This window comes from Mytilus edulis, chromosome 3 (genome assembly GCF_963676685.1).
Source record: "Mytilus edulis chromosome 3, xbMytEdul2.2, whole genome shotgun sequence".
In the NCBI taxonomy this organism is placed as follows: domain Eukaryota; kingdom Metazoa; phylum Mollusca; class Bivalvia; order Mytilida; family Mytilidae; genus Mytilus; species Mytilus edulis.
The window spans coordinates 607,236-622,738 of NC_092346.1; the positions used below are offsets into that span (position 1 = coordinate 607,236).

Genomic DNA, 15,503 nt, shown 5'->3' on the forward strand with positions numbered 1-15,503 from the left:
TCGTCCATTTTATTCCTTTAGAACAAAAATTGAAAATATGGTAAAATTACAAATTGATAAAAAAATCTATTGAAAGCTACTCAAAGTCTAGTATCGCGAGCTCGCTGAACGCCGCAAGACATCTCATTAATGCGGGAAGTCAATTTCAACGTATCAGCTAATCCGTCCCGATATTGTATTGGTTATTACAAGAGATTGACAGCTATTTGTATTGATATTCAATTAGAATGGGCGTTAAATAGTTATATGCATAAAGATATAAGCTAATAAATTAATGTTTTCTGAATCTGTTTATTATAGATTTCTAAAATACTGCAAATGGATTAATTGTTTTATTATTGTAATTTGAGAGAACAGAGACTCAGTCGCTTATATGTTTCATTTTTTCTAATTTTTCTTGTACAAAAACCGAGAAAAAATAGAGTTTTAGAAAGCATAAAAATATATTTAAAATAATATATATAGACTTTGAGAAAATGATGAATTTTGCCCATCATCCAAGCTATGCTGCCGCGCTCGGGATGACAGCCGCTAGTTCTTTAGGATTCTCGGCAAATTTTGCTTCACATAATCTACACACTGCCGAAAACACAGACCGAACATTTTCACATTCTAGAAATTCATTTGCTATACAAGAACTTTTAGGACTTCGAAGTGAGGATGAAGAAAAAGTAAGGACAACTCACAGTGACGCTTTGATTTCTCCTTCTGCGTATTTGGCTACCTCCCTGGCACCTTTAGGGAGTCCGGGGCTTAAGGAATCTGCTGCTAGCCTCCCTTATTCCAGTTGGCGATCGACATTTATAAATGCTCTAAATAGCTCAGCACAAACTGTATTCGGCATTGGAGCTGGTCAAGGTTTACCAAAAGGCGATATTAAATCAAGTAAGTGAAAATTTCAATATTTAATTGTAAATAAATAATTTAAAATTGCAATTGTGTTTTGTACAAGCACAATAAAATATACTCATTGTAAAAAAACGACTTTGTCATATTTCTGTTTCTTTTTAAACTATATTTTTTTAATGGAAAAAATATAAAAGAATGAAATTTAATAAAAGAAAGTAAGTAAAAGACACTTTTTGTTTATATATATATCTTAATTATCGTAAACCAATACAAAAAATAGTGTATGCTCCACTATTGCATTGGAGATAGTTCGGTTTTATATTTATTTTTGAGTGCTTAAATATACAACAGTTTTAGGGTCTAAAATGTTGTATTTTCAAATATAATATTTAAATTAAAAATTATATATATTTGTATTTCATTCTTTCTTTTCTTTCTTTTTTGTTTGTTTTATGAATAAATACGCTAAATCAATGCTGCATGCAATACAATTTGTGGTAATTTTGTAAAATATAAAAAACCCATGGAAAAAATAATAATGATTTATTGCAATTTAATTTTACGAAAAAACAATTGTTTCATCAAAACACCGTAAATCTGAAGCCAATTTCTATTTTGTGATTTTTATGTTATTAGTGACATTTACATTGTAATTTATTTCACGCGGAAATATACTGATTTTTGTATATTTCAGCGAAATCTTCACTGCTTGTCATTTTGATAATGCTAACGGTTTCTGAAATAATAGGCTTAACAATTGACACATCGCTGCCTATGTTTACTGGGGTTTATCCTTATAACAAATAAACATTCATTAGCCAAACCAAGATTAATAGTAACGATGGCAATTTTCTAAAAGCCTGTTGTCCGAGATAAGATCACTGGATGCCAACCTTAACCTGAAGCCATTTCGATGGTACCAGTTTGAGCGATCTATATTTCTGATAATATACATATAAAATACGTTTAATTAAATTATCAACAGTTTTCATTTTGTATTAATGCTATCATAAAAAAAAATGAACTAATTTCAAAAGCATTCGTAATGTTTATACCTGCAAAAAGATAATTTCTAGAATGGCAATCCCTGCAGGGCTTCAAAGTGTATTCAGGTATTAAATATCTTCATATTACTCATTATCAAATATTAATTTGCTAATTTAACTTTTTATTATCGCTAGTTATTCCATTTGGCTGATTGACAAAAGATGTAGCAATAAAATTATTATTCATATTTCTCGGATATTACGGTTACCTGTTCAATTAATTTAAAACAGGTAAGCACGTGCTGGATCTCCGGGATTCACCGGTGTTTGTCCTCGAGTGTCACATTATATACACTTCAAACGCACAGAGGACTAGATTGTTTTCTACTCGCGGGTAAACTCAGGAAACGCTACTTTCAAAATTATCATCTTGCACGTGAAAAGATAACATTTAATTTTGTAGATGACAAAGTTGTGGTTTTTCCTAAAGGAATAATCCAGAATTTACTAACAATGAAATCATTCAGAAGAAAAAACTTTTAAAACTTTTGAAATTAGTCATATTGTATAACGTCTAATAGGAAATTATTTAAGATATAATTCTTAATTATTATGATATTTGTAATTTCGTTTGTTTTCGCTTCAATAAATATGTTACTTTGAATTTTGAAGACACAATACTTTTACAAGTTTTTACTTCGATTCTTGCGTATTATACATAAGTTGATTTAAAGCAAAAAAAATCAAAAACATAAGACTTCACAAATTCGTTTTTTACATATCTATTTGTGGTTGGAATTTTTGAACTATATTTCTAGTCTATTCTTTGAATTATCACGTGAAAATAAAACCAATATTAAATCTTTTATTTATATAATTTTAATTGCCGACAGATTTAAAACATTTTGTACCATTATTATTCTCAAAATTCATTAAGTCTTACTATAATTAAAAAATAAAAGATATGAAATATCATAATCGCAGAATAGACGAAAGTTTAAAACGGAACAAAGTGTGCAACCTTGAATTATAAATTATATATTAAAGTAGAGACATATAATATAATTTATATGTCTCTGATTAAAGACAACGTATTGGACACATGTGCTTTTTCTACATTAAGACCTTAAGTTCATATACCAGAAACATAGTCCGTGTAATTGATTGCATGTACTTTTTCTACAGTAAGACCTCAAGTCCATATACCAGAAACAAATTTCGTGTACAAGTGATTAAACTATATACAGTCAGTTCTCTGATTAAATTGGTCGCAATTAAGCTATACAAATATACAGATGACGAAAAATATCATAAAGCAAACACACTGTTATATTTTAAGCATAGCTCGGATTCCTTGTCCGAGTTTGGCTTTTTTGTCCGTTTTTTTCATCAGCTCTTCGACGTTTGTGTCAGGTTAATAACTTTCAAAAAATATTGTGGTTCAAGTATCACTGAAGAGACATTCAATGTTTTAATGGGCATCTGTTGCTAACTTAATATTTCAACAGACTATATAACTATATGCATAGTGGTCGTGTTTTGAAAATATATAAATACTTTCATGGACAAAGAATAAAATAAAAATATATTCAAAGTTGAATCTCTCAATTTGACGCTTTTTAAATTATTTTTTTTGTTTAACTTTACTTTTACGGATCATAAAATTATTTAATATCTTTTTTTTTATTTTTAGATTTAGAACATAGTATTGGAGATAAAGGAAGTGTTGACAGTCTAGATGGAACGACGGTTGGAGGAAAGAAAAAGAAGAAGAAGCGACGACATAGGTCTGTGTAATTTTATAATTCTGACAATATAAAACAATATCTATGTCTATTATTCTGTACCAATTTCATAAATTTTTCTTTAGACAATTGTTTTGTATTATCTTAGTACATCATTTAGACAATTGTTTTGTATTATCTTAGTACATCATTTAGACAATTGTTTTGTATTATCTTAGTACATCATTTAGACAATTGTTTTGTATTATCTTAGTACATCATTTAGACAATTGTTTTGTATATCTTTGTACATCATTTAGACAATTGTTTTGTATATCTTAGTACATCAGTAAGTAAGTAAGTAAGTAAGTAAGTAATTATTTATTATAGTGACATGTGTATCACAACATACATTTATACAATTATATACATAGCAATTTAATATTTACACCCGGCCCATTGGACCTATATGTCACTTTAAGCAATATAATATCGTATCCGAAAACGTAAAAATTTACAAAATAAAAATACAGAATTAGACGTAAAGTTGTTTTTTTCTATGAATAAAAGCCGAATTTACAAATTTTGCAGTTTGAATTTGACAGTTTTTTAATAAATGGATAAGTTTTTCGTTATTGTCACAAAAATTGTCTAATGCGGCCATAGGTAGAAACCTTTGTCTAAGTTTGTCATAACATGGACAGTTTAAAATAAAATGTTTTTCATCTTCGATCTCTTGCTTTTCACACAGTACACATATTCGTTCTGGTAGCGCTTCGTTACGGAACCTTCCAGTCTCAATGCGTATAGGAAGAATCCCACATCTTAATTGGGAAAGAGCCGATCGTTCTTGTTTAGACAGATTTGATGTGATATACTGTTCTAGTTCGTAATTTTCTTTGAAGGTCACAAATGTTCGTAGTTTCGGTGATAAAGCAGATTTGTATTTCCATTCACTTTCAGTATAACATAAAAGTTTTTCTTTAGCTTCTTGTATGTCCACTATTTGCATCAAGTGCTGAAACTGTTCTCTGCTCTCCTTTAGATAAAATTATGAAATCTCTTTAAATCGCCATCCTTAGATTTTGCCTCTGTAACGGCAATAAATTAGGTGACTGAAGACGTTTTCAAAAAAGCATCGTGTAGGTTTACCATTTTTATATCCAATCTTAAGTGTGGATTATTAACTTTCTGCTACTAGCTGCAAAACTTCACTGAGTGCCAAGTTACGTACTTATCAGTATAAATCCGTGATGGCACGTCCCAAATTCTAATCCGGACCGTAATTTTAATGAGTGCGTCGTTTATATACGTGCTGTTAACTAAACAGTTTATGTAAAACTTTTATGGGATAAGGTCTTGAAATTTACATAAGCATCTATTATAGTTTTATTTTGAGAAGTTTATGGGATGTTTCAATTTTTAATACAATGCAATATGAGGCAGTTTATCATATATAATTTCCAGAAATACTTTTTACGTGTTGTCCTGTGAAATTTGATGATTCTTTTCAGGAATGTGGAATATCCAATTCTCTTTTAAATAGCTTAATATAGAACCAGATGCTCACATAAATCACCTTTGTTAGATCCATACCTTTTCAAAAGTATTGGAATTTTCCCTAACATTTGTAAATTTTATAAACGAGGTTTTATCATTGTTCTCTTATAGTCGTATCATGACAATTTCTAATTAGTTAAAATTGAGAAGATAATAATTTGTTAAGGTAATTTTGTAGAATATCATTCTCTTCCTAGAATCAATAAATACGGCTAGTTTAAAATACAATTTAATAAATATTATGTTCATCCTTTTAGCTGTATAACACAGAACCATCGCGTGTCTATGCTTATGCCATGAAAACTTGTGAAATATAAAACCAGAATTGCCGTCCTGGTATAATAACCTAATTATTGTCAAGTCAGTTGTATATTGTTGTTCTGTGGATTTGACGTGCGATATGATAATGACAGCCATAATTGAAGTATACCCAGGGAGGCATTCGTTTGCATTTTACACATTGTTAATACAATAGAGAAGCATTAACAGATTAGCACGGTAAATGCTACGATTGTTCCCGGTCCCTAACAAACAATGAGATGACATTTTTTCTAATTGTTGCGTTGTCTGCTTGATTCGTTTATCAATTTCGATTGGTAAATTGTCTAATTTTAGCTAATTTTCTGAGTAACCTTTATCAATTGGTATAATTCGAAACTGTTAAACTTTCCGCCACAGATAAAAGTACATTATTCACGTATCATTCAAAGGCTTACACGAAAATACTCTTTCTGTTATAACTTTACAGGATGTTGTTTTAATTAGTTAGGATTAACTTATTTTGTGTATATCATTTGTATTACAAAGCACGCTCCATCAAACTTGTTTTTTGTGAAACTGTTTTATTATCACAGTCCATAGTCTGATTTAGGTGTACTTTTAGTTACTTTAAAGAAATATAATTTCGCGACATTCTATTATTGCGATAATCATTTCCCCCCTATACTTTAAATGCAAAACCAGAATTATCGCGATAATTCAGTTTCGCGGTTTTGTTTTTGTTCGGGAAAGTATGATTTGTAGCTATGGAAATCTCTCGGGAATTAAATTTAGTTAACAATAATTTTGATATAATACTCTTAGTTTTGACACTAAATTAAGACAAGAAGACAAATTAGGGATTATTTATTTTTTCATGATTTCAGCCTTTGTTAAATGGAAAAAATATATAAATTTTCCTTCATTTCTTCTTCGATAGGATCACATTTTCTTTCTTAAACTTATATTTAAGCGTTTGCTTTTATATTTTCTCTGCATGTATCTCGTAGGTCACGACCGTGGTATCATATACTATAGCTAGAAATGCTTACCCTTCCGAATCCCAGGAGTCCACCCTTGGTTTTTATAGTTGCACCATATCATGATTTCTTTGTCTTTTGTCGCTGACTGCGATATATCTCTTTGTCTTTTATCTTTGGAAATTGGTATACCAATTTTTTTTTAAATGTATATATTTGTAGACCGGCAGCCTCGTTTGTATCTATTCTCCCTTTTTGAAACGTATCTCAATTTTTATAATTGCATATCATTTTAAATGATTAATCAAGCATGTATATATCAACATACACGTGTATGCATGTCCTGAGTCTTTAGTTAAAAAGAAATTAAATTTAAGATGAGAGAGTTGTCTTTCTTGTTGTAACTTTTCCAAGTGCATTCCATACAATCTACATTGTATACTATATATTTGCCTTAAAGAATTTCAAATATAAAAATGAAGATGTGGTATGATCACCAATGAGACAGCTTTCCACAAGAGACCAAATGACACAGAAAGAATGTTTAGCAAATTAACAATTAAGGTTTATACTTTTTGGTGTTCAAAATGGCTGTATAAGTTGTCAAGACAAATTACATGAAACTTGAGTGATGATTTTTTATTTTAATGAGTTTTCAATGACAAAATAACCCTCTGTATGTTCTTCTCACTAAAATGATGAACAGATTATTTTGTTAATCCATGCAATAAATAGATTAACTTGTCAAAGTTATCAAATTTGTAACAGAAAATGTCGATTAATAAGTTTAATTTTAGGTCATGTCATCGACGTCAAAACACAATTATACATGTAACGAATGCACATATACAGTAATTTCAAATGAATTATCATTTACTTTCTAATAATAAAATTGTAACATTATTTTGCTTTATTTCTATAGAACAATTTTTACAAGTTATCAACTTGAAGAACTTGAAAAAGCTTTCAAAGAGGCCCACTACCCGGATGTGTACGCACGTGAGGTCCTAGCACTCAAAACAAGTCTCCCCGAGGATAGAATTCAGGTTTGTGTACATTTTTTTGTCAAGCGCATGCGTTATACTCTTTTAGTATGTTTTTCTGCAATATAGCTTGACTCAGAGATTACGGAAAAAGTATAAGAATAATGTAAAGAAGGTTTGATTGGGATTGTTTGTATTGATATATTTATTTGTGTACATGCGGTTTTTTGTTGGACTTTTTAATGAGTCTGGCCAAACTTGGACAGATCATTTTTCAATCTCCGAATGAAGACATAAAGAGCAGTTTTTATCCACGCTTTTTAGACAGGGAGACGGTATTTTCTTGTTTCTATGATATATCTTATGTACAATGATAAACTACATGTACCATTTAAAATACAGCAGTTGAGGGAATATTCGTAAATGAGTGCCCATGGCAAGTGTGACAAGTTATTTCTGAAAGCGATGACATTTTACCAAGTCAGAAGCCTGTATAGTGCATTGCTTGTCATTTGTTTATTTCTGTAAATGCTTTTTTGTAAATGATTTTATTATGCATTAGGCCGTTTAGTTAACTTGTTTGAATTGATTCATTTTTTCATGTTGGAGCATTTTATAGTCGACCATACGTTAAGTTTTTTTTCTCATTGATGAAGGCCGTATGGTCGCCTTTAATTGCTTACTATATATACATGTATGTACCTCTTCATTTTAACTCCGGTGGATAGCTGTCTCATTGTGATCATGTCACATTGCCTCATTTTTAACAAAAATGCATTTTTTTCTTTCTTGTAACTTTTTGTCAGCGTATAGTTAGCGATAAGAGGCCAATGCAAGCATACACGATGTGACTCATCTCAAAAGTGAAATATATATATATATATATATATATATATACCTAAGTTCTTGTTCATGACAACCAGTGGTTTTACCTATAAATCGAGCATACAGAAGAGGATCTTCTGTCGTGCTGTATAGTATAAAATTTTGGAGACCATTTAGGACAAATAAACATTCCACCACAACCAAAAAATAATTAAGTTTATTGTGATGTATATTCTAAAAATTAAAAGGCCGGGCATTTTTTAATTTAGAGAGAGCATAAAAACATTCATAGTGAGGTTAAGTAGTGAATCTGTTTTAATGGTGGGTTAAGGAGAAAATACTGTATAATATTCCGAATAGATTTGGCTAAAATTTATCATATGTGTGGTCATAAAATGTATCCAAATGATCAACCTAGTTTTACATGCACGTAGATTTTAAGTTAGCATTCATTTGATAAAATCATAATTTATATAGTTGTATAAGATACGGAATTATAAATTCTATAAATTTGCGCAATATAATGAATGTTAACTTAAATAAGCTGAATAAAGCAATTTGGTTTCTTTTTCGGTGATGTATCTATATTCGATATATCTGTAAAACATGCATATATTTTCCCTCCATTTATTAGCTTTTATCTGTCATTGAAGAAGAAAACCCATCGACAATATGGACATTTCATTTACAAGTGCGTCCAATAACATTGTACAGGATAATTAATAGTCGTTAAAACAGAATAAAGAATATCACGTTAGAACTATTATCTTTTCTATAAGGTCGAAATAAACACCCCAGGAGACGAATTTGTCAAATTGTATTTTGCTAAGCAGAATATTTGAAACCCAACGAGTGCAATGATGTCTAGAATTTTCAATTTATCTAATAGATTAGCTGTATTCTCCAATGAATCTTTTAACAATTATGTGATTCCAATTAATAGATTTGTTATAGCACTCCAATCTCATCTGTCGTGACCATATTCAATTAAAAGCTAATTGCAGTGATCACCACGCGGCAAGGTAGCCATATTGCTTTTCATTGGTGTTAGATCCGGTTTGGAAATTGGAAACAATGTATCGTATTTATTAACTGGTATAGTTACACTGCTGTCTTCCGAATGCTAGGTCGATCATTGTCCGGGTTTTAGATTTTATCTTAATAGTTCAAACCGGTCTCGTACTCTTCATTAAAGCACAATGAGAATAGCGTACATTAACATCTTGCTGTTACGGTTGTGTTCATTAAAGCGTGACTGTTTCCTTGTTACACCCTATTAGGTTTTGTTCAGTTCGAACAGTTTGTACCATTCTCTCTGTATTGCTAACTTAGATTTAATTAGTTTAGTTTGTCACATTTTATCTGTAGCTTTTGATGTAATGGATTATAATGGGATATCGTAACCTATTTATTCTATATATTATAAAACTGTGTTGGTTAATTTAGAAAATAATTAAGAAACTGAGGTCCAAAATCTCTCAGACAAAGGTGATGAAATTTATCTTTTATTTTTGTCATACCGTTCTTCCGGTTTCTACATAATTATATAGGCATCCTGATCCTCAAATGTAAAATTTATAAGGTTTTTGACTTTATACAGAGGAATAGCACCGTGTTGTTTTAGGACATTAAAATACCTTTCTTAATTTAAAGATTATTTGCACAAGTTATATAACACATTTAGACTAAATGTTAAATCAATTGAGAAGTCGGTATTCAACATCTAGATCTACGTAAAAAATGCAAATCTTTTTGACCTACTGACAAGTTACAACAGTACGTCATTATGGGACGGCATATTCAGGTTCATTATCAGAAAAGCGATTCGTACGCATGAATTTATAACATGTTGTTTTCATTTTTTCCCTCATATATTCTAAATAAAAAGTCTCATAGTGCAATAAATATGACATATCTCATATTTTGAAGTTGTTGTCGATAAAAAAAAATAAGTTCTGCTTTTGCTTCATTCATGAATTTATATATTGATTTATTTCCGACAATATCGTATTTTGATTTACGATAAAATAACGATATATAGGTCCCATTAGGTCATTTAGCCTTAACCTTCAAATGCTTAGGTTTTGGCGTATACTTGAAGAAGGTAATCAAGAAAAGCTCTTCAAAATTTATTCAGTTTTATTTTCATTTTGTGTAGATAAAACATGTAGGGGTACACATATTTTCCATGTAAAGAGTCTCTTCAGTGATTGTAATTCGTTTTTTATGGTGTTGTCATATTTGGAATGTTGTGTTGATGGTAGAAATTTGATAGCCTCGGTTTAATATTTAAATGGATGTCTAATGTTGATGACCGTATTCTTCCGGATTTGTTGAATTGTAAGATTGCTGTCTCGTTGGAGTATACCGTAACCGCTTGTCGCATCAACTTCATTCATATTTATTTAGTGATTCATTTTTTATTATGAAAGCACTTTTAAAAGACATTATTTTTATGCCAATTTAAATTTTGATTTTTTTTCTTTCTCAAATCATTGATACAATTGTTATGTTTATGAAAAAAGGAGACATGATGTATACGTCAATGTTGCAGTAACCCAACAACAGAAATCATAAGATAACCAACTGCTCTTTAATACTGGCGAATATAAAATCATGAGTTTAATCATTCAACGGTTTAATGTTAATCGGTTGTAGTACACAAGTTGAAAAAATGGCAAATGTAGGCACAGATAAATTTTCACGAATAATGCGATTTAGAAAATCCAATTTCTACATGTAAACATCCCTTACCACAATACATAACAGTTAAACATAAAATCATTCCATATCTATGATATCTAAAATGTAAATTAAATTCATACGAATATAAGATCATAAAACTTTTATTGGAGATTTGTAATAAATTTCGAAATATTTTGGTTGTCAATATTGTATTTAATAGACTTGTTTCATCAGATATTTCAAGTTTGCCTTGTATAGAGTGTAAGATCAGATAAATACCACCTACTGAATCTGACAACCCCGTTAGACACGTTCTACCGCGAACAAGCACGTGTTTGCACATCAATTAATAGGTTTCCAATTGGAAAACGGGATATTAGCGATGTAATGCATTTTCCTCTAATTATATTGTCAATGCATCATTGTATTTCAGATAAATTCTTTCTTCTCACGAATCCGGTCAACTGCCTTAAATCAGTTAGACTCATTTTGTTGTTTTATTGAATATTAACAAAGGAACTATATTTTCTATATGGAATAGACCGGCACTGCGGATATTTAAAACTCTTTTACGATAATAAGCCAACCAGCGGAAAATTATAACTAAATTGATGTGAACTGTAGCTAACTAATGAGATACTAAGTAATTCAACGAATGTTGATGCATAAAAATATGCAAGATCAGTATAAAGATTTTAGCGGACGGGATTTGAAAAATGATGGTTAGTCTTTATTTTCAAATCGATTGAAATGGGTTTTTTTTATAATTGATTCTCCTTTAAATTAAAATATATTTGAATAAATAAATATACGAAATTGAAATATTTTATGTAACTCCTTCGTCTATATTTTTTTTCAAAAGAAGAACGAAGAATTTCTAAACTACATCAAAATCCCTGATGAACGTTAAACGTTTACAATTATTTCAAATATTCAACATCAAAGTGCATTTTAGCACTACTGTATTCTATTTTTCTTATTTCGCATGTTTAATAACTCATATTTTAAAGTGGTTCTTGTATATAATTCATTACATATAATATGTTTTATAAGGATCCATGATTCTGATTGGCCAGTAACAATCGCGAACACTCCAATATCGTATTTTATTTCGGTATAAAGTACAGTTATGACTGCATGTATGTTAATGATGCATTGCAAAAACAAAAAGATATATAACTAATAAAATTGAGAATGGAAATGGGGAATGTGTCAAAGAGACAACAACCCGACCAAATAAAAAACAACAGCAGAGGGTCACCAACAGGTCTTCAATGTAGCGAGAAATTCCCGCACCCGGAGGCGTCCTTCAGATGGCCCCTAAACAAATATATACTAGTCCAGTGATAATGAACGCCATACTAATTTCCAAATTGTACACAAGAAACTAAAATTAAAATAATACAAGACTAACAAAGGCCAGAGGCTCCTGACTTGGGACAGACGCATAAATGCAGCGGGGTTAAACATGTTTGTGAGATCTCAACCCTCCCCCTATACCTCTAACCAATGTAGAAAAGTAAACGCATAACAATACGCACATTAAAATTCAGTTCAAGAGAAGTCCGAGTCTGATGTCAGAAGATGTAACCAAAGAAAATAAACAAAATGACAATAATACATAAATAACAACACACTACTAGCAGTTAACTGACATGCCAACTCCAGACTTCAATTAAACTGACTGAAAGATTATGATTTCATCATATGAACATCAGGCACAATCCTTCCCGTTAGGGGTTTAGTATCATACCATCATAACATATATGAGAAGAACATAACCCGTGTCATGCCAACAACTGTTTTTATAGAATAAATGTGTTTAGTTCCGATGCAAAGACCTTATCAGTGACTCAATATTAACGCCAAAATATGCAATCTTTAATGACTTGACAACAGTATCGTAATTATATCCCTTCTTAATAAGTCTATTCAAAGGTTTTGTAAGTTTCTGAGGTGAATACTGACACCTTTGTGCTTTATAAAGAATATTTCCATAAAAAATTGGATGTGAAATACCTGAACGTATTAGAAGTCTGCATGTAGAGCTATATTTACGAATGATGTCTCAATTTCATGATTAAAAAGCAAAAATGTAGTTAAAAGAATAAAAAGCTCCCTTTTATTATTTTATAGGGTTGTAAAAACGTTGATTTTGCGCACATTTGTTTGTTAGTGGGGCTTTTTAAACGCTTCTGATAATTGTTGCATGATTTAGGACCAGTGTGTTGTTTTATGATGCAGCTACTAGACAGTCAGTATCTTACTTGTCTATATAGCACCAGTTTTTATGAATTATAAAGAAACAAAAACACATTATTTATCTCTGTATATATGTACTGATAGTTGAAGAATGCTTTTTTGTTGTTGTACATATGAATTAAACACTATTTTTTTACATAACTTGACAATAATATTTGGTTTTTTTCAACAAATGCCTCACGTAGTTTTCTCTATCCCAAATCACTTATCAAATCAATAATGTTTTCACTGTATTACCACTTTACGTTATAAAGGAAACACATGTCCTTTTAGAACATATTTAAAACGTCCAGTGGCAAATACTACATGTATATTCCGGACACCTTTTGAATATGTCCTGTTTTGCATTTCTATACTGGACATGACGTTGTGAGATAAACCCTTCTCATGTCTTGGTGGATTTTGAACGTTTAGTGGCTAATAATATAGTAATAACCCGGACATCTTTTGAATATGCCCTGCTTTGTATTTTTACTAGACGTTATCAAGCAAACACTTATTGTTTCTTGATATGGACCATAAAAGTCCAGCGACAAATTGTGCAGGTATATTTTGAGCAACTCTTGCACATGCCCAAATTGTAACTTTACAGCCATGCCCTTTAAGGATTCAGACGTATAATCATAGCCATGTCACATACCAGTTAGGTTCTATGTACATTCCTCTTTATTTCCTTTTCATTTTAGTAATAAAATGAGCTATATATTTTACCTTTATATAAGCCTGAGGTTTTTTTTAGAAATAAAGTAAATGTGAAGTTAACTAAAATTGTTATTTCTTATTTAGGTTTGGTTTCAAAATAGAAGAGCTAAATGGAGAAAAACAGAGAAAACTTGGGGAAGAAGTAGTATCATGGCAGAGTATGGGCTTTATGGAGCCATGGTTAGGCATTCACTTCCGCTTCCGGAAACCATTATTAAAAGTGCTGAACGTGGAGTGATGGATTCATGTGCACCATGGTTATTAAGTGAGTTTATTTGAAGTTTTTTTTAACTTGCATATTTCTGTGCATTGTACATTTTAAAGGCAATTAAATATACAAAAATATCAATAATAACATTCAATCAAAAGTTCGTATAAAGGATCACTGTCATATTAAGTGAATACCATTAAACGTTTTAGGTAATCACTATAGCCTATGATTTTGAATATAAGAACGACATGCTAAAAATCATTTTTTTTACAAGTAAATATTTATTATACTATATAGAGGAGCAAACAATGAAACTGACGTTTTATGTTTTATTTTATGTCGTGCAAAAAAGAACAACATAAAAAACAAACAAACAAAACAACCATACACATATATATACACATATTATAGTGTAAATACCAATAAAACACACACTGATCCATGACCTATGTGCACTAACTGTTTCCAAATTCAGTGCACATATGCTTTCTAAAAGAAACTGTTTAGATACTCTCGAGACCCACTCGTTGAAAGCAAACGAAATAGAGAGACAATAGATAGATATGTAAGTCAAAGCATATCGTGTGGTCTCCTATACTTTGAAATGATGCTTCGTGTATGAGGAAGCTCAACAAGACAACTGAAACAAATATAAAACAATTACACAGACTTTAAACTCAGTAGAGAAATAATGAAGCGAAGACATGCCACAAGTGTTAAATATCATATAACTAAAGTACTCTGAACACTTACATTCAGATTTGTCCTCAGGTATGCACAAGAAGTCCATTGAAGCAGCCAAGACCTTTAAAGACGTCGATGAACAATCATCTGATGATGGCAAGAGTACTAAAGACAAAGACGAAATGCGTTCGGAAAGTATCGCGACGTTACGAGCCAAAGCTTTTGAACATAGTGCCAAATTTAACTGTGATCAATCTGAACACGAGGACACGAAATCTGTTAATGAACATGAACACTATGGTACATACCAAAGCAGATTCGAGGAACCTGGGAAGGATTCATTGGGTGAAAGTTCACAAGACGAGATTGATGTTGAATAAATATGTGTCATACATTTATTGTTATATTTTGTTTTAATGTGTTTTTTTATTATTCTCATTATATCTATATTATAAATATTATTGTTTGATTATATTGCTATATACATGACCATTAAATATCATTTGCAATATTAATTTGTATTTTTTAAACATTGATGTTAAACGCTAATTAATACGTTTTTAAGTATATATATATATTAATTCCACCTTTAGCATATTCAAAGCTAAGCAGGGAAGGATCTAGGCAGTGTGAAAATTTGTGTGTGCTGGCAAAAATTGGCATACATGCAAAAATTTATGATAATTAGAAATATGATTCAGTCAATGCACATTTATTGCTAGTTTTCAAAAGTGTTGGTAAAACTTTTATTGTCGTCTGAACACAACAAACATGTTTAATTTAGAACAATTAAA

General features: G+C 30.5%; 1 protein-coding gene across 2 annotated transcripts; it reads left to right on the forward strand.

Annotated features, from left to right (window-relative positions):
* The first annotated feature begins 289 nt into the window (after positions 1-289).
* Positions 290-15,220, forward strand: LOC139514755 (visual system homeobox 2-like). 2 transcript variants are annotated; one of them, XM_071304395.1, is made up of 5 exons: positions 290-885; positions 3,529-3,622; positions 7,280-7,403; positions 13,899-14,079; positions 14,797-15,220. In XM_071304395.1, exons 1-5 carry the CDS (start codon positions 477-479, stop codon positions 15,087-15,089), a joined length of 1,101 nt encoding a protein of 366 aa, XP_071160496.1. In that variant the 5' UTR covers positions 290-476; the 3' UTR covers positions 15,090-15,220. The 2 variants fall into 2 exon arrangements, with proteins under 2 accessions (XP_071160496.1, XP_071160495.1); XM_071304394.1 differs by having other exon boundaries at positions 357-885; positions 14,785-15,220.
* Positions 15,221-15,503: the final 283 nt, after the last annotated feature.

Bases quoted from the DNA above. Each gene is read 5' to 3' on its own strand.
- LOC139514755 (XM_071304394.1), top strand. From the start codon at position 477: ATGATGAATTTTGCCCATCATCCAAGCTATGCTGCCGCGCTCGGGATG. The intron at 7,404-13,898 runs GTTTGTGTACAT...TTTCTTATTTAG, and splicing joins TCCCCGAGGATAGAATTCAG to GTTTGGTTTCAAAATAGAAG. The intron at 14,080-14,784 runs GTGAGTTTATTT...ACTTACATTCAG, and splicing joins ATGTGCACCATGGTTATTAA to ATTTGTCCTCAGGTATGCAC.